The 23,358-nt window shown below is 43.0% G+C and overlaps 2 protein-coding genes across 2 annotated transcripts; both read left to right on the plus strand.

Annotated features, from left to right (window-relative positions):
- The first annotated feature begins 1,189 nt into the window (after positions 1-1,189).
- On the plus strand, positions 1,190-2,134 carry LOC125155604 (olfactory receptor 10K2-like). Its single transcript, XM_047841048.1, has one exon. It carries the CDS (start codon positions 1,190-1,192, stop codon positions 2,132-2,134), a length of 945 nt encoding a protein of 314 aa, XP_047697004.1.
- Positions 2,135-13,707: 11,573 nt separating this feature from the next.
- Positions 13,708-23,358, plus strand: LOC125155092 (olfactory receptor 10T2-like). Its single transcript, XM_047839880.1, is given in 5 exon segments — positions 13,708-13,951; positions 19,029-19,158; positions 19,658-19,742; positions 22,313-23,029; positions 23,032-23,358. Coding segments are annotated over 5 exon segments (1,503 nt in total).

Consider the following 23,358-nt stretch of genomic DNA (forward strand, 5'->3'; position numbering starts at 1 on the left):
ATGAGAAAAATGCAATACAATATTTCAAAAGTAAGTAAACAACAAATCAGATTGGCAATTAATGTCTTATATGAATTCTGAGACAGAAACATCTCCTTTATGGGGAGAGATCAAGAAAGTTCGTGATTTGGCTGGGGCTTCAGAGTAATGGTAAAACATTTCTAAATTTAAAAAATGGATAACAAGTTAATGTCAGCAAGGAATAGAGGCAGAGAAGACACAACACGTCTGTACGATAGTGAGGCATCACATACAGAACCATAGATGATCACAAAAACATTTTGGTTTCCAAAACAAGGGGTTGGAGTATAAAGCCATGAGTAAAATTTTGAGGAGGGGAGCAACATGATACCATTTATATTTCAGAAGTTGTACTGGGCATCAGGGGCAAGATGGACCGGAGAGATGTGGGGTGGGATGGGAAGGATGGGTTCAATGGGGTATCTGTAGGCATTAAGAGAAGTGATGGAAATGGACAAGAGTCCCGAGGAAGTTCTCTCTGCAGGAGGAAGGACTCTGAGGTGGGAATTGGAGGATGCAGAGGTATATTCCATCCTGGAAAACTTGTTCCAGATTGGAGAACAGAATGAAGGCTTGGAAGCAAGAGTCTGAGTAATCAGAGTACAAGAAGGTGGAGGCAATGACCACACCAGAGAGTGTGGCCAACGGGGGCGGGGAGAATGCAGGTGCAGGTCATGGGGAGGTGGGAGCTAAACGTCGGAGTGTAAGAAGAATGCTAAGGGGAAGGTGCTGAGAGTCATAGACAAATTCACCTCTCCATGTAGTGTGTTCAGATGATTCACTCTGCAACTGACGGTATGGGACAGGGTGGGGACAAGAAGCCGATGGCAAGGTCTGTGGGATAAACAAAGCGCGGAGTTACAAATGTGCATAACAGCCACAACGTGCAAGAGAAGACGGAGGGAGAGTCGGGTCTGAGAAATGTCAAGAATGGTTTGCCTATACTGTTAGGGTGACTCTGGACACTCACCTGGTTGTCCACGTGGCTGATTTTAGGCACCTTTTTGTCTTAAAATTAAACCGCATGGAGGGGGAATCATGAATTTAGAGCACGGATCTTAACACCTGCTCTATCGTGGCCAATTTCTTGTGACTCTACTTGTTTTCAGAGGTCTCTCTTGACACTATCTCCGCCTCTCTTGGATTGTCGCTGAATGATGTACCTTCCATGGAGCGGGGCAACGGAACCCTGGTGACAGAGTTCGTCTTCCTCGGCTTCTCCTCTCTGGCCGGGCTGCAGCGGCTGCTCTTTGTTGCCTTCCTGCCCCTCTACCTGTTCACTCTGGGCACCAATGCCACCATCGTTTCCACCATCGTGCTAGACAGAGCCCTTCACGCCCCCATGTACTTCTTCCTCGCTGTCCTCTCCTGCTCTGAGACCTGCTACACCTTCGTCATCGTACCCAAGATGCTGGTTGACCTCCTGGCCCAGAAGAAGACCATCTCCTTCCTGGGCTGTGCCATCCAGATGTTCACCTTCCTCTTCCTCGGCTGCTCTCACTCCTTCCTGCTGGCGGCCATGGGGTATGACCGCTACGTGGCCATCTGTAACCCTCTGCGCTACACGGTGCTCATGGGACACGGGGTGTGTGTGGGACTCGTGGCTGCTGCCTGTGCCTGTGGCTTTACTATTGCACAGATTATCACCTCCGTGGTATTCCACCTACCCTTCCGCACCTCCAACCAGCTCCATCATTTCTTCTGTGACATCGCCCCTGTCCTCACGGTGGCATCTCATCATACCTACCTGAGTCAGATTGTCATCGTCATGCTCTGTGCACTGGTCCTGGTTATCCCCCTGTCACTGATTTTGGTGTCCTATATTCACATCATCTCTGCCATACTCCAGCTTCCTTCCACATTGGGCAGGTACAAAGCCTTCTCCACCTGTGCGTCCCACCTCATTGTTGTCACCATCCATTATGGCTGTGCCTCCTTTATCTACTTACGGCTCAAGTCCAACTACTCCTCAAGCCGAGATGCTCTCATATCAGTCTCCTACACCATCCTGACTCCCTTGTTCAATCCGCTGATTTACAGCTTGAGAAATAAGGAGTTCAAGTCAGCTCTTCGCAGAGCTGCGGGAAAAACCATTTCCCTGCCACGATGTTAACCGAGCTCCTGCTCTTCCCAAGCCATTAAAGCACAAGGCATACCAGGAAAAATTCCCAGAGCAGAAATGATTGAGCACGTGAGCACAGTTTTCAAGAGCAGAGATCATTTCCTTCATTTCCAAGCATAAAATTCAGAAAAACGCATCTTCTTGCTGTGATCACATTAAGTATTGCTCACTGAAGTTTTTTCAGCTGAGGGAAAAATAATAGATGGCGATTATAGGAAAACTTGGGTGTGTCCAGAACTCTAGGCTATGGCAAATACTATCATTCAGTCTCAGCCAGATGAGAAGCCGACCTGAAAAATACTGCGCAGCCCTGGTTCTCTGTTTCAGGGACCCAGGAAGTTCCTGTTTCCATATTTCTCCCTTTCTGGGTATTTCCTGAATTTTGGTTTTTCAATATTGGCAGACCACAATGTTTCAATGAGGTAATGTTTGCGCACTGAGCGGGACCATGTTCAGCGCCTAAGATGCATCCAACTAAAGTCCAAGCAAGAAAATTCTGGAAGAAGTGATCTGTTTCTGTGTTTCTGATGTATTATGGGAGCTGACTTTTTTCTAATTTTCTATGCACTGACACAAGCGTAAACTTGGTTAGTACCTCTTGAAGATACCGTCGGAAGCATGGGTTAAAGAGAACACCTAAAATGTCACAGCGTGGCCAACAAAAGGAGGCTAAGCTTCAACCTTTTTCACTAACTCTTTGGCAAATAGAAATCCCTGTGTAACGAGCAAACAGTTCCTGTTCTCCCTGAAGCTCAGGAGTCTGCATGTGCAATGGAGACCAGAACTTGCCTGGGACATTTTGGTTTTCTCTCCTTCCTGCAGGAGTGAGAGTAAACAGGGCTCTCGGCTCTGGGCAGAAAGCTGCCTTCTGGCTTTAGGTGTTGAGATGCACCTGTCAATAAAGGTCTTCTAACTGAGTTATCTGTTTCCGCATTTTTCCTTTTCCTTCCACCAGATGCCCATCCATATCCCTGCCTGAGCTTGAAGCAGGAGGGAGGGGACCCGGATGTCTCCTTTGCAGTTCCCGGTTTGTTGCAGGATGGTGAGCTTGCCTGCAGGGCTGTTAAGTCAACTTCACTTCTTCCATTTCTTGAGGGTGGGGCCTGAAAAGCACAGAGACTAAAGCGAAGTTCATTTCTTTGGCCATCAGGTTCTCTCTCCCTTGGGTCTGTTGTGCAGCCAAGGCCCAGCCTATCAAGTGACTCGCGAAAAGGAAATAAACTGGTAACCCCCAGGAGTCAGCCTCGTGCATTAATTGTTCAAACCTGCAGGGTGCGCTGCTGTTTCAAGGTTGTTACTCCAGGTGTGCACTTGGGGCAGCCCAGAGGTCACACGGTAGGATCTATACTTCGTAGGTAAGGAACCAGCTGTCGGAGAATTAAAACGTCTTGCCCCCTGGTGAGTAGGGCCAATGCTGAGCCCCCATCATCTGCCTCCTTTAATGGCTCGCCTTCAGTGCTCTCACATGACCCCTGGCGAAGAAGGACCTTTTTAATTAGTAGACGGTTAAATGCGTTAAGTATTCATCTTCGGCAGCAGCAGACGACACCATGTGGCGTAAGACGAACTCTCACCGATGGAATAAATGGCCTGCACATCACACTGTGTGGCGAATCCCCTTCCTAACACGGAAGGGGATTTGAGTATAGGTGGGGGGTGGGGCCGTGGCATAAGAAAACCTCCCCCGCTTTCCTCTGGTCTTGTCTAAGACTCGTGGGCACTGAAACTTGGAGTCAGATAGCAGAACCCTGATAAGTGGGTAGAAAGGTCACGTGTGTTAGAATGACTCTTTTCCTGGGATAATTTGCTAGCACATTATCCCTATATAATCCTATATAATTTTTCGTCCTTACTTTTTTTTTATGTGACCAGAGAATTCGTTTGACCTCGGGCCTGACCTCATGGGTTAGAACTGAACATCCTGCTCTCCTTCCTCCTCTTTCACACATATACTCCCATGTGCACTCACACACACACGCGCGCACACACACGTGCACACACGCACACAGATGCCTGTGTGCACACTCACGTGCACACATATATACACGTGCACACGTGGTGTATAAACACATGCGCACATGTGTCCACTCTCACACACCCATGCACACACAGATAGATGCATGCACACACATGCACACACTCATACACACGCACATATGCACACACGGATGTATGCGCGCACACACTCACAGACGCTCTTGGTTAATTGCAGCTCCTCTCTGTAGTCCTGTGTAACTTGCAGGAAAGTGGTAAGATCTTCAGATCTGGGGTTGGCCTTAGTGAGAAACAAAGCTCCTTAGGCCTTCAGATTAAGCTGTTATTCGAGCTGAGCGCATAAATTCAGCCAGTAATAATAAATTCATGGGGTGTTTTTTCCTATTCAGGATTGTCATCCATGAATACATCATGGGGAAGGCTAAACCAAGGCAGAATTAGGGATCAGGGAATTTCTGTGACCTTGGCGGTAAGACAATATATAGCAATACGATTGGATTTGTGGCCTCTCGGCTGGCCTCGCGTATTAAGACTGATTTTCTTTTTTAACTTTTCTGTTTTTTAAATTTTTGAGAGAGAAAAGGCACAAGTGAGCAAGGGAACAGAGAGAAGAGGAGAGAGAGACAACCCCACGAGGGGCAGAGAGGGAGGGAGAGAGAAGCGGCCTCACTCTAGCGGGACTCGAGCTCACAAACTGTGAGATCATGACCTGAGCCAAAGTCCAATGCTTAACTGATTGAGCCACCCAGGTGCCCCAAGACTGATTTTGAAGATCCTGAGTAGCACTAAGCAGGCCAATCACAATTCAATTCACAACTCAAGAAAATATAACTTTAAGCATGTCAACCTAAAGTATTTACAGATTAGAAAGAAAGATTAGAGGAGAGTGAATTACAGCTGGAGGCGAGACAGCGGTTAAACCCCCACCACAGAGGCATCCACACTGAGGAGGGTGAGTTAGCGTGAGCCCCGCCAACAAGATTCTCCCACCTCATGGAGTTCTGTTCCATATAAGTCGGTGAAAGATTATTTTTAAATGCAATTTTAGTTTTCCTACTCATTGATCTATAACAATATTAACATTCACAAGGATCGAGAATTGATCAGATTAACTGGGTATTTACACTCAGAGAAAAACTTCAACACTAAACTCCTGATCCTTTCCTCATCTCCCTTGATGATTTTATTTTTTTTTTATTTTTTTAATGTTTATTTATTTTTGAGACAGAGAGAGACAGAGCATGAATGGGGGAGGGTCAGAGAGAGGGAGACACAGAATCGGAAGCAGGCTCCAGGCTCTGAGCCATCAGCCCAGAGCCCAACACGGGGCTCGAACCCACGGACCGTGAGATCGTGACCTGAGCCGAAGTCAGACGCTTAACCGACTGAGCCACCCAGGCGCCCCTATGATTTTAATGAGATATCACAAGTGCACACATTTTCAGAAAACCAGCCATTGTGAAATTAAAGATGGAATTCTGCGTGGCCCAGGTCAGTTCTGCACGTCTCCACAGGACATCTTTCCTTTGAGAAGACAATCGCTCAGAAAAGCGTCCTGCACACTCCCGTGCCGTGAGTCCCTCCTCCTGCTCTCCTGGCGATTAAAATGTGTCCATGGCCCAAGTGCACCGGTCTGAGTGAGGGGTTGAGCCCAGTGACCAGACATACAGACAACATCTGTCTAACAGGATGAGAGAGACCATCTCACGGCAAAAACAGGGTTCCAGAAATGCCCATCTCCTAGCACATTATCCCTATGCCTTATGCACCTGCTCAACTTCTGTTTATTAATTCAAACTCGCTCAGCGCTCCATGTCATGACTTCCTCTATCTTTTCCCCCCAAAAATGTCTGCACTTTCTGAGATGACTTTCCGCACTATTTCCTTGAACTATTCCACTTAATCTTGACCTTGCCAAAAGGAAAACCTTTTGGAACATGATTTTGCTGTTTGCTTTTTCCCTCCAGTGTCTCCGTCAAGAAAGTTGCTCATTCCCCCTGATGAATCTTTATTAGCAAGGTGGAAAGGACTTTGATGCAGGAATCTTTCCCAGGGGGTGTGATAGCACAACAATAGGGCAGACGTTGTGTCTGTGCTGGGCAAGAGACAGAGAGACGTCGCTGGCAGCTACCGGGGGAGCAGCCGCTCAGGATGAATTTATAGAAGGAGTGAACTCTGCAGAGGGGATACGCGGGGGTTGGGGGGCGGGGGAGAGTCGACGGCTGCACTGGGTGCGTGTCCACAGGGTTCTGAAGGGTTAAGAGCAAATCCTTAAACACCATGCATCCTGGAGACCAAGAGGAAAGGGTCAGGTCTGGGATACATGTGTCCCTCTGGGAGCTCAAAACAGCTGTGTGAGAAGGTCAACAGGTATTGGCAAAAAAATGGGGACGATAAATTATTGATCTCGCAAACGTCTCGCAATACATTTAGCAATTTCTAGTCGAGCTCTAGTAAAATAAAATTTTTATTTTATTAGAATATAAAGAAAAACTCTTTTCTGAGGGATACAGAATAAAACCTGTATAAATGTGTACACTTTGTACCAGGATAAGGTGTCTCAATTCTGTAGAGATACCAAGTCATCCTTTTTGCATCTTTAACTTCAAATCGATGCCAATATCTCTTTTTCGATAGTGTGATAAACACCCCTGCATCTCTAATGAAAGGCTAATGGCAGATGATGGTACAAACTGCCCTGCTGAAAGCAAAATGCACCATAAAACGACAATCATTAATTTAGTGTGACAGTAAAGCAAACTGGACCCACGGATCAAAGCGCAGAACGGAAAATCCAAAAGTCACATTATTATGCAGCCAAATAATTGAGGAAGGGTTATCTTTAAAAGAAATGGAGCTATGCACATCATTTAATATTAAAACAATGCCAATAAGATTTTATTTCACACTTTTTTATTCCAAAAATTGATCAGCTATCACAACATTTTACAATATGGTGACTTTAAAAGAAAACTTAAGTAAATACAGTCAATCTTAAGGAGCTCTCTAAACATGAAAACGGAAATAGTAAACAGGAAATTATTTTAACGTATAAATGATTTATACAATATCGCTTAGCTGTTACTTAAAATGAAGGACAGGGGCATCTGGGTGGCTCAGCCAGTTAAGCATCCAACTCTTGGTTTTGGCTGAGGTCACGATCTTGGGGTTTCGTGAGTTCAAGCCCGGCATCGGGCTCTGTGCTAGCTGCTTGGGATTCTCTCTCTCTCTCTCTCTCTCTCTCTCTCTCTCGCTCTCTCTCTCTCTCTCTCTCTCTGTCTCTCCATCTCTCTGTCTCTCACTCACCCTGTCTTGGTCTCTCTCAAAAAAAATAATAAACTTGAAAAGATGTTTTGACATAAAATAAAGGGCCAAATGAGCAAAACTATTTAAGCACTTATAAAAGCAATCACTCATTCATAGCAATATAAATATAGAAAAAATTTAAAGGTCATAAACATAAAGCCAAACAATTCAAAAAATAAAATACATGAGTGAACAAGCAATTCAAAAAAAAGAAAACCTAGCACTCTATGAAACCCATTTAGGAAGACGTGCAAGTGAGTAAGGAACTGAATTAGCACCGAATTAGCACCGAGGACGGTCACGAGGATTACGTGAGACGACAAGGGCGAAGTTGCTCGTAATCTCCTGACCCATGGCAGCCAGCAGACGACAGCCGGTGTTCTGCACGCCCCGCACCCCCAGAGTGGCCGGGGTTCCTGCAGCCGGGCTGCTGAGTGCGGGAACAGGGTCATCGAGGTCTGAGGGAGCTGATGCCAGACTGACTTCAGAGAAGTGTCACCTGGCCCCACCCCCAGCAACACGCGAGAGTCAAGGCTCAGCGTCCCTGCCGGAAGTGAAAAGTAGCAGCTGCTACTTTCGCCAGTAAAAGGCAGAAGATATTTAGTCTATACTGTTGCTATTACTCATGTCCTGTTCTGCTGGCCTTTTCCGCCTAGAGGTTGACTATTCTTGTGTGTGTTCGCAATCTTGCACTGTCTCACTCGCTCATACTTTGCTTTTTCTTCGGTTTTCTTCTCGCACGCGCGAAGGGGGCACAGTGTACTGGGTAAGGGCGTGGATTCGTAGCCTCACTGTCTGTGTCCAGCTCCTTCACTCGCGGCTGTGTGACTGTAGGCAAATTACTTCATCTTTGTGTTCATCGCCTTCCTCATCCGTTAAATTGTGACATGATATTATTTGTATGATCAACTACTGTGAGGATTATATTGCATTAATAAATGTAAGGTTATAACAATGCCTAAATATAGTGCATTCTGTATAAATGCTGTTGGAATTACTCTTCACACATTAACCATCTGCCCTATGCGTCACGGCATGACCCACCTGTCACCCGCTGATAGGAAATAGGCTTGACTCAGGTGCTGTGTCCTCACGTGCACCGGGTCTGCCCTGCCTTCCTTTATGTAGCTCCTTCTCCAACCGCTCGTAATGAGATTTTGTAATTGCTCCGTACAGAAGTCTGGCATATGAATTCTTTAAACTTATTTCTATTTTGAGGATTTTGTACATAGCATCTTTCTTTTTCTTTTTTTTCAAATCCCTTGTTGCAATGTTTGGAAATGCATGAGATCTGTAATGCAATGTTTTAAAGTTTAACAGAACTGCTAAATATTGTGATTACTTCAAATAAACTCTTGTAAATTCTTTTGGACTCCTACACACATAATAACATCATTTGCAAGTAAAGACAATTTGATTCTTCTTTCCCAATCTTTTTTTTTTTTTTTATCCTTTTATTCTACTCTCTGGAGCCTCCTGTGAAACATTGAATAGTGAGATGGATGAGCTATTGGTATTTATCTCAAAGGAACAACTTCCAACGTGTCGCTATTAAATTTGAAAATTTCTCTAGTTTCTTTGTGTATAAACTTTACCAGATTAAGAGATAGCTTTCTCTTTCTCATTTGATACAAGTTTTTTTTTTTGAATGATTATATTATTGTTCTTCTTTAATTGGTTAAAGTGGGAAATTTTATTACAATTTTCCTAATGTCAAAAAAGAGCCCCTTGCATTTTGGGGCTACACTCAGTGTAGGTCATTTTGTTTTATCTTTTAAAACATGTGCTAATATTCATTATGTGGTCCTGTGTGTGTGTGTGCATGCATGTGTGTGTGCCCGTGCTGGTGAATGCATGCATGTATGTGTGTGTGTGTCTATATACACAAGGTATGAATTTCCACTTCTCTTAGGAGTTCCATTTGGCATTATATAATCTATCATTAAGTTTTGATATCAAGATGACACTAGCTTCACAAAATGACTTGGGGAGTATTGTCTCTTCATGTGAATCATTAAAACTGTGGAGGCCATCTGGGCCTGGATATTTCTTTATTGAATGGCTTATAAATGATTCAATTGTTTAATGTTTAAATAAACACTCGTATCTTCCAGAATGGATCATGTGAAGGTTTATTTTACTGAGACTTCATTGATTTTCATCCAACTTTTATAGATGTAGATATCACACTCTCCCCAGTGTGCTTTTATTAACATATTATTCCCCACATCATCTGTGGTCATATCCCCTTTATCAATTCTAATAATGTATATTGAATTTGTCTCTTTCTGATCGGGCTTACTGGAGATTTATCACATCGGTTTTGCTCAGAGGAACAATTTTTGACTTTGCTAATTGTCTATATATTAAGTTTCTCTTCTGTTTCACCTATTTCAATTCCTACTTTGACTGTAACCTTTCTTTCCTCTAATGTTTATTTTTAGATCTTTTCTCTAATACATGATTTCAAGGCTGTGCAAGTAGCTTTCAGTCCTTCTTCCTTCCTGTTGTAGGTATTTATGGCTGTCGATTCCCTTCTAAGTGCTATGGTAGCTGAATCTCACAAGCTCTCAGATGCAATATTTTAAAAATATTTTCTCACTAGAGAATTCTCCTTTAACTAGCAGTTATGTATACTTCCTAAATTCCCAACATATGGGGGATTTTCTAGCTATACTTTGTATTTATTTGTTTATTCGGGAAATATTTATTGATTGCTATGTACCATGCATGCTTCTAGGACCAGATATGGATCAGAAGCAAAGTGAAGAAACATCCCTGACCTTTGTGGGCTTTATGTTTTTGGCGTTGTTATTGATATGTGCAGTGTAGGCTAAAAGTATGCTCTATGTAATGGGAACCCTCTTGCACTGTTGGTGGGAATGCAAACTGGTGCGTCCGCTCTGGAAAAGAGTGTGGAGGTTCCTCAAAAGATTAAAAATAGAACTACCCTATGACTCAGCAGTAGCACTACTAGGAATTTATCCAAAGGGTAGAGGAGTGCTGATTTGAAGGGCAGCGCTTTCAGCAAAAGCCAAATTATGGAAGGAACCCAAATGTCCATCAACTGACGAATGGATAAAGAGGATCTGTCTGATTTATATATACAATGGAACACTACTCGGCAATGAGAAAGAATGAAATCATGCCATCTGCAGCAATGTGGATGGAACTGGAAGGTATTATGCTGGGTGACATAAGTCAGTCAGAGAAAGACAGATACCATATGTTTTCACTCCTATGTGGATATCGAGAAACTTAACAGAAGACCCTGGGGAAAGGGAAGGGGAAAAAAATAGTTACAAACAGAGAGGGAGGGAGGCAAACCATAAGAGACGCTTAAATACAGAGAACAAACTGAGCGTTGATGGGGGACAGGGGAAAATGGGTGATGGGCATTGAGGAGGGCACTTGTTGGGATGAGCACTGGGTGTTGAATGTAAGGGATGAACCACGGGAATCTAACCCCAAGACCAAGAGCACACTTTACACACTGTATGGTAGCCAATTTGATAATAAATTATATTTTAAAAAATAATAATAAATAAATAAAAGCATGCTCTATGTGATTTTAATCCTTTGATGTGAGTTGAAATTTTCTTCATTGTCCAGTGTGTAGATATACATTCTGCAATTGTTAACTGAAGGATTTTGCTATTTTTTCCTAAATAAAAAGCTTTAACATTGTTCAGTGTTTCTGTGTCCTTACTAATCTGTACTCTACTTTTTATATGACTTACCAAGAAAGGGGTATTAAACTCCCCACAATGTGGATTTTCTGTTTCTTCCCTTAAGTCTATTAATATTTATATACATGTTACATAAATATTATAAATATGTATATATATTCAAATTATGGTAGCTTCCTAATAATGGATTAAACCTTATTATATATATATATATATACACACACACATATATATATGTATATATATGTATATATATGTGTGTGTATATATATGTGTGTGTGTATATATATATATATATATATAATATACCAAATTCCTTTACCATTGGTAATGTTTTTTGCCATAGAGCCTATATCACATTTTAATACAACTAGCACTATATTTCTTTGTTTGGTCTTTGTAAGCCTTGAGTATTTCTTTTGCATCATATTAGCCAAATTTTACTAAGTTGCGCTGTAATAATAGACATTTCTAAATTCTAAGTGGTTGACAACTTCAAAGGTTTGTTTCTTGAGCCTGGTGTGTTTGGATACCAGGTGGTTCCACTTCTATATCAGGCTCTGTTTCCTCTTTTCTGCAATCCAGGCTGAAGAAATTGCCCTTATCTGTGGCCAGCCATTCTCGTTGTGGAAGGGAAAGAGGCAGGTAGATCTATGCTGTAGTTCTTAAAGCTTCTGCTAAAATGTGGTCCACGCCAGCTTTTACGTTTCCTAGCTAAAGCAAGTCTCATGGTCAAGCTTAATGTCAATGAGACAGCTAAGTACACTTTCCCCACAGGGAGCACTGCAGATCCAATGGCTATGCACCGAGGCGTTTAATACCGTTACGTGGAAAGCGAAATCTATGGTGAAGATAATGATCTGAAATTTTCTTTCGTTATATTTTCTTTTGTTATCCTTCCCCTTGTCAAGAACAGGAATTAATATCATGCTGGTGTTCAAAATACACCCATTCACTCCAGATCTTTGACCCTACCTTCTTCCCCAGAAAGCTGACTTATCAATTACAGTAATTGGATAAAAGTATGAAGGACATCAAAACTAGGATGCCGCTAATCCCAAGTAACTCTGTTGTCTATGCAATTCTCCTATGCTTCGAACTTCCTCAATTTTAATGTGCCATTTATTTTCCGTTGGGATCTTGACTGATGCAATGACTAGGAACAGAGATGACTAAAAAACATGGGTTTCCAGGATGAAGTTACTTATCTATCTAAGAAGACACAGATAACCTCCTTACTAGTGTGAAAAGGGATGAGTTCATGCTCGGATAAGCATCAGTGTGGCATAGTTTGAATTGTGGAGGAAGACCACAGCATCAGGCAGTTATGTGCTTTGGCTCAGATGGCATGCCAGTCACAGTGACTATACAGAATTTTTAAGCTCCTGGTATTCTTACAATGATAGAGAGTGAGTGAACACAGACAAAGTTGCGAGTAATGAATAGACAATTTAAAAGACGTGGAAAATCAGAACGCCCTCTTAACAAATTTGAAGGAGGCCACATCATCTGGAGTCTTACAACAGCCATCACGGAGGGTGAAGTCCGCAGTCTGGATGTGTATTTAGCTTTTTAAAAATTTTTTTTTTTCAACGTTTATTTATTTTTGGGACAGAGAGAGACAGAGCATGAACGGGGGAGGGGCAGAGAGAGAGGGAGACAGAATCGGAAACAGGCTCCAGGCTCCGAGCCATCAGCCCAGAGCCCGACGCGGGGCTCGAACTCACGGACCGCGAGATCGTGACCTGGCTGAAGTCGGACACTTAACCGATTGAGCCACCCAGGCGCCCCTATTTAGCTTTTAAACATAAACCTGACGAGAGCTCTTATGCTAAAGGAGACATGAGACGTGGGATGAATACATTTCAAATGACCTAAGTGAGGCCGAGGTCTTGATTCTCCAGTTCCCCTGAACCACCCTTGTCTGTTGAAGAAGATACCACCCCAACCCCCACACATCTAAGGGAATCAACCGTCCTCTGCATAAAAGACTCTGTGGTTGCACCTGGGCTAGTTGCCCCTTCACCTAACAGGCCCCCAACAGGATCAAGATCACAATGCAATCTGGGTAGAAGGGTGGAAGGCCAGCTCTGAGGTAGCTTAGACAGAAAAAACAAAAACCTATCAGTCCTGCCAACTTGTATCAGTGGGGGTCAGGAGGCCATGTCCCTATGCAAAAAAAGAACTATGAAGATCTTAGACCAAAGGGGAAGACACATCAATTTCAATCTTGTTACATTCGTCGATACAGGAGCACTCAACTGGGATTCAGAATTTAATAGGTGGGCTCATGCCTCCAGAAAAGGCATTGTCTGCTAGAATAACTAATTGAAGCCTGAACTAAATATTGACCTATGGTTAATACATTGGAAAGGGCACAGCTTTTGTAACACACCATAATGAATCCAAAAGCTCTGGGAAATGAATGTGTTGGGATAGAAACACTATAGAAAACTGCCATATACAACACTAACCACCAACACCCAGGGGACCTGGTTGCATTTACAGAATGCAGTAGTGAATATCAACATCCTTAAAGAGTTCTGTGGTGATTGCTATTACAGACTAGAGGTGATGGGTAATAGTACTCTGGAGAATGGAAGACTGGGGGTCACACAAAACTGTCAGAGATACAATGTGGACAATGAACAATATAAACTGAAGCATGCGATGATGATTAGTGTTATGAACTGTAAAGATCTGTGGAAACGGCCAGTTGACCATGGGATTTCTGACAACAAAATAGATGAGCAGCCAATCAATAAACTGTTTGATCGTAGTCTATGTCTGATGGATGGCTGTGCAAGTTACCAGTATGGTAATTCATAGCCTCTTACCTAAATTTCAGTACGACACCAATTCCCAAACCTGAAACTCCTCGATTGTAAAAGAAGATGGATAATTTTGAGGAAGGACGCACAACATGGCCACAATTGTATCCTGAAAATCTTGACCCAGTAATTCCCAGAGAGATCTCCACCACTTACCAAAGTGCCTGTGCACTGGATAAAGGAAAACATTCAGACCTTGTGGAGGTTCTTAGATACCGTCCGTACGCTTAGGCACATCCCAAGAGACTCAGAATGCCACTATGATCTACTGGTCAGAGTAGAAACCAATGGGGGGCAGATATTAGGTGAAGTCTTGGTTCATTCAGATCTTCCAGGATTTGAGGCTCTTTGAAACTGGACTCAGACTCTGAGAAGGCTGGTGGTTTATTTCTTCTTTGCCTCATTCCTATTATGTTCCTCTTGTGGGTCTCAACTGAAACGCTTGGGGAGTTCACCAGCTCACCACTCCATTGTGGTGTTTTGTCGTCCAACTCCATGAGTCTCAATCTCTTGACTTTTTGGTAGTCTCTTCCAAAACTGCCAGGTTCTCTGGCGAGTGGACGCTCCCCATGTACTAGAACAATCTCTCCAGGTTTCTTGCTTTTCCTGGATTCTGCTCCTTAGGGTCCTGATGTCTTCAAACCAATTTTTCTCCAATATTTTCTTGTAGCTTTTCTGGTTATTCCTGGTGGGTGGGTTGAGCCAAAATTTACTCATCTATTATTCCCAAAAGAGGAACTCCTATTTTGCTTTTGTTAACTAAAGTAGATGTTTTAAAGCATAAAGTGCACAGATCAGTTGTATAGTTTGAGGAGTTTTTATAAATTAAACACACCAGGGACGCCTGGGTGGCTCAGTCGGTTAAGTGTCCGACTTCAGCTCAGGTCATGATCTTACACTCCGTGAGTTCAAGTCCCGCGTCGGGCTCTGTGCTGACAGCTTGGAGCCTGGAGCCTGCTTTGGATTCTGTGACTCCTTCTCTCTCTGCCCCTCCGCCTCTCACTCTGTCTCTCTTTCAAAAATAAATAAACATTAAAAAAATGTTTTAATTAATTAATTAAACACACCAGATAAATAAATTATTGTGAGAACTTCATAAGGCTCCATTGTGACTCTTCCCAGGCATTATCGCCCAGACCTAACCTTTACCCTGACTTCTATCACCATAATTTTCACCCTTTTTTGGTCATTATACAATGAAATTATGTGTGTCTGGTTAATTTCTCCGGATATCATGTGTGAGAATTTGATGTTTTTATCTTTTCAGAGTATCTTTAGCTTTACAGAAAATAATGCATAAAAACACAGAGTTCCCGTATGTACCCTCCCCAACCAATATACCCAGCATCCCCTATGACTAACATCTTGAAATATTGGACTACATTTGTCAAATTTAGGTTTTTTTTAATGTTTGTTTATTTATTTTGAGAGAGAGAGAGAGAGGGAATCCCAGGCAGGCTCTTCACTGACAGCATGGAACCGTGAAATCATGACCCAAGCTGAAATCAAGAATCAGATGCTTAACTGACCGAGCCACCCAGGCAGCCCACATCTGTCAGATTTGTTGAACTACTATCAACACGTTAGTATTAACTGAAGTCTATAGGTTAAATTGAGGTTCACACTTTGTATTGTATATAGGTTCTATAGGTTTTCACAAATGCATAATGTCTCACATCCGCCATTGTAATACCACAGAGAATAGTTTCAGCCCCCTAAAAATCCCCAAGACTCCACCTTTTTATCCCTCTCTACCTTCCCTGAACCCCGGACAACCACCGATCTTTTCACTGTCTCTATAATTTGGTTTTACCCAGAGTGTCAGGTAGTGGAAGTTACACAGTATGTAGCCTTTGCAGACTGGCTTTTTTCACTTAGCAATACGCATTTAAGGTTCTTCAATGTCTTTCATGATAGGATAGCTTCTTTCTTTTTCTACTTATTTATTCCTTCACCAAGACCACACCGTCTTGATTACTGTTACTTTATAGTAAGTCTTGAAGTCAGGTAGCATCAGTCCTCCAACTTGATTGCTCTCTTTTAACGTGTTTTAAAATGTAGATTCATTTTTATTCAGATAGACCAACAGATCAGGAGCTAATTGCCATTGAAAACATAGTTTATTACAATTCCTATGACGGGGGTGGGGGTGGGGAGTTACACCATGCCACTCAAGTCAATACACCAAAGAACACTGAGTTGGGTCACAGGCAGAGAGGACAAGGGGAAATGAGAAAGATCTCCCCTCCCGCTCCCCCCCACCTTTTTATTTGGTTTTCATGGGAAGGAAAGGGCAAGGCAGGGTAAGCAGGCTAAGCAGGTTTAGGACTGGCCAGTTTGATAATTTCAGGGAGCTCCTGAGTGTGGGGCCATCCCTAGTTGTCTGAAACATGGCCTTGGGATAACCAGCAAAAGGAAATGATGTAAAGCCTGAAAAAGCAGACATTTTGAGAGTACTGGCCCTAGACTCTTCACTTTGCACATGAAAGGCATGCTCTAAGTAAAGTCATTTGTTATCTCCAGGAATTGGAAGACTTTAACCCTAGGAGGGCAGTCTCTCCCTGGTCAAGGCCCCAAATGTTAAAACAACAGATATAGAAACTAGAAAATGTACTTAACATGCAATACTGCATTGACTATCCTGGGTCTTTAGCCTTTCCACATAAACTTTATGGTCAGTTTCTTTTTTTTTTTTTTTCAACGTTTATTTATTTTTGGGACAGAGAGAGACAGAGCATGAATGGGGGAGGGGCAGAGAGAGAGGGAGACACAGAATCGGAAGCAGGCTCCAGGCTCCGAGCCATCAGCCCAGAGCCTGACGCGGGGCTCGAGCTCAAGGACCGCGAGATTGTGACCTGGCTGAAGTCGGACGCTTAACCAACTGTGCCACCCAGGCGCCCCGTCAGTTTCTTGATATACCTAAAATAAGTTGCTAGGATTTTGATTGAGATTGCCTTGAATTTATAGATCAAGTTGGAGAGAGCTAACATCTTAACAATACTGCGTCTTCCTATCCGTGAACATGGACTCTTTTTCCATTGATTGAAATCTTCTATTTCTTTCATCAGTATTTTTATAATTTCATAAGACGGACTTTTGTATATTAACTCTGTATCCTGCAGCTTGCTTTAATCTCATCTGTTACTTTCAGGGGTTTTCGGATCTAGTCTTTGGGATTTTCTATGTAGACCATCGTGCCACGTGTGAAGAGATGTTTTTCTTCTTGTTTTTATTTTTATACTTTCTATTTTGTTCTTATGTAGAAGCTAAGCAGGTTTCCTTTCTCCAGAGATAATCTGTATTTCTGTCCAGCGGATCTTTAGAAGGACTACCAGTTGAGATCCACTATAAATTAAATTCAGGGCTCAAATTTCTTAGACCAAGCAGAGATGCAAACTTGAACTGCAAATCAGAATGAAGGCCTACTGGGGCGCCTAGGTGGCGCAGTCGGTTAAGCGTCCGACTTCAGCCAGGTCACGATCTCGAGGTCCATGAGTTCGAGCCCCGCGTCGGGCTCTGGGCTGACGGCTCGGAGCCTGGAGCCTGCTTCCGATTCTGTGTCTCCCTCTCTCTCTGCCCCTCCCCCGTTCATGCTCTGTCTCTCTCTGTCCCAAAAAAAAAAAAAAAAAAAAAAAAAAGAATGAAGGCCTACTGCTCACAACCTCTCTGAAATGGATTTATTTTCCCCCACCCTGTCCCATGTCTTTGGTCAGCCTGGGGGCAACTTTGCCATTAGTGTCTCTGAACAGTGAGTTGAGGGGCAGGCTTAGTTGTGCTTCATGCTTATCCTAAGGCACCATCCTTCAGAGTTAGAGCTTAAAGTAGAAGATCTATTTTTTGACTCACATTTGGTGGGCACTGGACTTTAATTGCAAACTCTTCCTCCTCTGATTCCCTCAAATCAGCATCGTGGGTTTGTCATTCCTTCCAGATAAGTCAATGTCTTCAGTGTGGAAGGAACTTCAACATCCCACTCATCTTTCTAGATTCTTGCTTTGTTTCAGATTTTGATCTGAAAGTTCCTGCTATGCTGTCAGCTTGTCAACATATTTATATATATGTTTTAAATATTCCCCCGGCAATTTTAGTTGTTTTCAGAAGGATGATTTGCTGGAATATCCAGACTGGCTACTACCAGAAATAGGGGTGCTCAGCCTTCCTCCTCACTTGTTTTCCCTTGAACGTCCTGGCATGAGACATCCAATAGTTTCCAGCTGGCTTTCCTACTCCCAGTGTTTTTGTTCATAAAGTCATGGGATGAATCTCAGCCCTGATTGTGTTCGTAGATCTTCACTGGGACCTTGTCATCTTTCTAGAGCTCCTGATGTCACTGGCACATGCTTTAGCACGCCTCTTGTTACGTTTGTATTAGTCTTCCTGCTAAGTTAGAACGATCGGTGTGATCTATTTATCTTTGAATCACTGTGATGCCTAATGTTATGCCTTCCAAATCACCACACTCTATGAGTGGTTGCCGAATAAAAGTCTTTCCCTTGCAATAATTCCCTGAAGGTCATTAAAAAACCCAGTTGTCTGACTTTTATTCAGCTTTGAGTAGAGAAGGGAGATGGAGATTTCCCACATAATCACCAAGCCCTGCCTTTACCTCTTCCACGTTATCAAAACAGTCTTCACGGGGTTGGAAAACTTGCTTTCTCTTGACATCTCAGTGTTTTGTAACCTTTTTGTCAGAAAGTAACTAAACTCCCCCCATGCTAAAAGGATACTTATTTGCCATTTTAGTGCTTTACAGAGTGGGAACGTTTTTTGCAATCTGAATTATTCTCTTCTGTATCAGATAAGATGCCCTTGTGTAAGTTCAGCCATTTGTTTTCTTTCTCCCATTAACTCCCCTTAAGACCTAGAGGACCCTAGTCCTTAGAATCCCAGAAGGTTGTAAATATTCTCCAACTTATTATAGAATCTGAATTGACATATGAACATAGAATGGGCTATTTTCAACCTCTTATTTAAGACTCAAAAAAGTTTGGACATCTGAGTGTCTAGATTAACACTTTATGAAATGTTTCAGGGCATTTTTTTCCCAATTGCTTCTTCTTTCAGGACGGACATCATGGCTTTTACAAGTGACCTTCTACTGCTGCCTTTTTCAACATTCGAAAAACCTACAAGACTGTGAGCCACGAAACTCAAAGTCTTATGTCAACTTTCTTGATCACTTGAACATAAGTGGGTAAGTGGATCTTCTGTGTCAGTTACTGTCTGAAGAAGGAAACATTTTCCACCAAGGATTTCAAATTTGAATGGATTTGCACAATAATTTTTTATTATTATGGAAAAGATTCTGCACCAAAGTAAAACTTGATTTGCTTTTTTTCTTGAAATGAAGGAAGCATCCACTCTGATGGCGTGTGCATGCACACACACACAGAAACACATATGCACACATAGCACATTTCCCATCAAATTGAAATGCCGAGAAACGAAGCAAGACAAGTGACAGAGGCAGGGCAGGAAAATGCATCAGCATAGATTTTGATTTTTTTTAAAAAAGGTGACTTGGAGAATAATAGAAAACTTAGGAATGATATAGATTATAATAGAAGAGCAGAGAGCACATTCTAGGGGAAATAAAATCACAGTCTATGAGAAAGCTCATAAACAAAAGGAGAATTAAGCCATGTCATCACTTATTAAGCTTTTGTTTATAGAGCCTATTATGTGCCCTGTAGTGTGGTGGGTGCTACAGATCATTCAGAAGACATTGCCATGGCCCCTGCCTCAAAGAAAGAGCGTATAGAAGGTGTGTATGTGAATGTGTGTGTGTGTTACTATAAACTATATATATTCTCTACTCTATGTGGTATTATGTACTATGTTCTATATACATCCTATACCATATGTAGTATTATACTATATTCTATACTATATATAAAATATAGTATAATGTACTATATAATATGTAGTATTTAGTCTAGAATATATGGTATATATAATAATCTATATGTATAGTATATAGTACTACTCGATAGATAGATGATAGATAGATAGATAGAACTACAAGATAATATCCAACTTATTCAACATACAAGTATGATTTCAAAATCTCTAAATGTTATGAAGAGGAAAAGCATCTATGTGGATTCTAATAGGGAAGGTTTATTGGAGAATGTGAGACACGATAGGTATTTGAATGCAGAAAACAATAGGTTAGGGGCACCTGGGTGGCTCAGTCAGTTAAGCTTCCGACTTCGGCTCAGGTCATGATCTCGCGGTCCGTGAGTTCGAGCCCCGCGTCGGGCTCTGTGCCGACAGCTCGGAGCCTGGAGCCTGTTTCCGATTCTGTGTCTCCCTCTCTCTCTGCCCCTCCCCCGTTCATGCTCTGTCTCTCTCTGTCCCAAAAATAAATAAATGTTGAAAAAAAAATTAAAAAAAAAGAAGTTCAAAGACTTAAATTTTGCCACTGACCCTACTACTTGAGCATCTTATTTAGCTGTTTTCTATTCGATTCAGACAAAAAATGTTGAGCCCATGACACACACTTTATGCTAGGGATTCAGCTATCAATAAAAAAAAAATCATCCCGGCCTGTAAACAGAAGCTAATAATCTACAGAGGGAGCCAAACATAGGAGATGAGTTCAATTTAACACCGTAAGTGCAAAGATGAGGATCCTTCCAGGTTACTGTGCTCAGGAGAAAGCACGTCGTGCACTCACGTGGCCTGTAACAAGGACACAAAGACACTTGTGCTGTCGACCGGGCGGTGAGGCTACCGTGAAACCCTCTTGTTTTCTGCAAAGTGCCACACGAAGGGAAAGGGTCATGACGGCAGGTGGGTGGAACCACCTAAGCGAAGGAGCCTCGGCAGAGGTGATAAAGGATGAACTTGTACAAGGGCATCAGATGAAGCCACTCCTTCCACGTCCAGCCGTTAGAGAGGCCAACAAGCTGAGAGATGTCGAGGGGTACGCGTAAACCTGGTTTCTCCTAAATTTCTGAACTGATTCTGAAGGTGAGATGATTAGGGCTCTGGATGTTATTGCGGTGTGAAATAGGGGCTGTCTTAACTCAACTATGCCCCGGTAGAAAGATCTCCAAGGGTGTGATGTGGAGAGAGCACTGGAGAGATGGTCCGTCGCCTGAAGGAAACCAGGGCCTGTGAGGTCACTGCTCTGCCTCTGATAACGAAAGTGCCATAAACAGCCGCGTTCAACGGGGACAGTGGAAATGCATTTCCTCATCACAGCAAGAGAAATCTGCCTTCCCCTCACCTCCCCACCCCCATTCCCAACTCCCCAAGGTGCCTTCTGATGGAGATCGAATGATGAGTTGGATTTTCAGACTCTTCTCCACCAGGAATTGCTCTTGAACTTAAAATAATAATAATAATGTTCGCCTTTATCATTGCACCCATCTGCTGATTGTATTTGGTCACCGACATGCTTTCTTGCTTGCCCCCTTCCTAGCAGGCCATCTACGACAACTGCCTGTTGTCAGAGGACAGGCCATCCATTACGACTGCTACCAATAATCACGTGCACTGGCAGATGTTATAAGTTAAATGCATAATTTAGATATGTAGATATTTCAAAAGCCATTTTTTTTAATGTTTATTTATTTTTGACAGAGAGAGAGAGAGAGAGAGAGAGAGAGAGAGAGCATGAGTGGGCGAGGGGCAGAGAGAGAGGGAGACACAGAATCCCAAGTAGGCTCCAGGCTCCGAGCTGTCAGCACAGAGCCCGACGCAGGGCTTGAACTCACAGACCACAAGATCATGACCCGAGCCGAAGTCGGATGCTTAACCAACTGAGCCACCCAGATGCCCCTAAAAGCCATTTTTTTATTTAGGAAAAATAATAGCACCACATTCAGAAGTAGCAAATTATTCTTATTTCTGTTTGGACAGTAGCCAAAAAGAGGTGGAAATATTCTGGGCTACATAAAAGTGAAGTATATTTAGAATCATCAAGTTAAAATATGTTTCTCGTTAAATATTTGGAAAACATAAAAATAGAAAGCAAACCCAAATCACCTCTAATCTTATTATAAATATGGCTTCATATCTTGCTTTTTCTCTTACAGTAGGAGAATGTTCTCGTAACCTTATATAGCCTTTGGAAATATCAAACTTGCTTCTGTGGTTGGTTCTTTTAACCGTTGTGTATTTCTCTAATATAATCATTCTCCCATTACTGGAGATTAAAAATTTCTTCTAAAAATTGTCAAAAGGAATATCTTTGTTGAGAGAGAGAGAGAGAGAGAGAGAGAGAGAGAGATCTATCAATATTCTGAGCCAGGAAATATGATACTGAAAGTGAAGGCACTGGGAGAATGTTCTTATTACACAGATGGTTATCATTTTGTCTCTCCCAAACTCATTCATAGAAGAAAGTCATCCAGACGCAAGGCTTCAACAGGACCACCGTGGTTACCCAGTTCACCCTGGTGGGCTTCTCTAGCCTGGGGGCACTCCAGCTGCTGCTGTCTGTCCTCTTTCTTCTCCTGTACGTGACCATCCTGCTGGCCAATGCCACCACCATGGCTGTCATCCGCTGAAGCAGGACTCTACACCCTCCCACGTATGGGTTCCTGTTCATCCTTTCCTTCTCTGAATCCTGCGACACTCTTGGCATCATCCCTCAACTGCTGGCCCATCTGCTCTCAGCCACCAAGGGCATCTCCTCTGTGGCCTGTGCCATGCAGCTCTTCTTCCTTGGCTTTGCCTGCACCAATTGCTTTCTCATCACTGTGATGGGGTACGATCGTTAGGTGGCGATTTGCCACCTTATGAGCTACATGCTCATCATGAACAAGAGGGTGGGGTTGGGGTTGGTTTCCCTGTCCAGAGTCACAGGCTTCTTCATTGCTTTGCTGGCCACCAAACTCATCTGTGACATGACTTTCTTTGGTCCCAACAGAGTCAACCGCTATTTCTGTGACATGGCGTCCGTCATTAAGTTGGCCTGTGCAGACACCCATGTGAAAGAACCGGCTCCATTCAGCCGAAGCATTCTGGCGATCATGGCGCCTTTCCTGCTGATTCTGATCTCCTGTGGCTTCATCGTTAACACCATCCTGAAGATCCCCTGGGCTGAAGGGAAGGGAAGGCCTTTGCCACACGCGTCACCCACCTCGCGGTAGTCTTCGTGCACTACGGCTGTGCCTCCATCACCTACCTGAGGCCCAGATCCAAGTCTGCCCCAGACAAGGATCAGTTGGTGGCAGTGACCTACACTGTGGTCACTCCCCTGCTCAATCCTCTGGTCTACAGTCTGAGGAATCAGGAGGTGAAGTCTGCCCCGAAAAGATTTTTGGGAAAGCCCTGGAACCACCAAGGTGATCTAACAAAAAACCCTAAAATTAACGAGGGAAGTTACAGGAGAAATCAAAGGCGGGACGCTTTCTCTGTCTTTTTACCAATCCAGTCCTGA

This window comes from Prionailurus viverrinus, chromosome F1 (assembly GCF_022837055.1).
Source record: "Prionailurus viverrinus isolate Anna chromosome F1, UM_Priviv_1.0, whole genome shotgun sequence".
Taxonomy (NCBI): domain Eukaryota; kingdom Metazoa; phylum Chordata; class Mammalia; order Carnivora; family Felidae; genus Prionailurus; species Prionailurus viverrinus.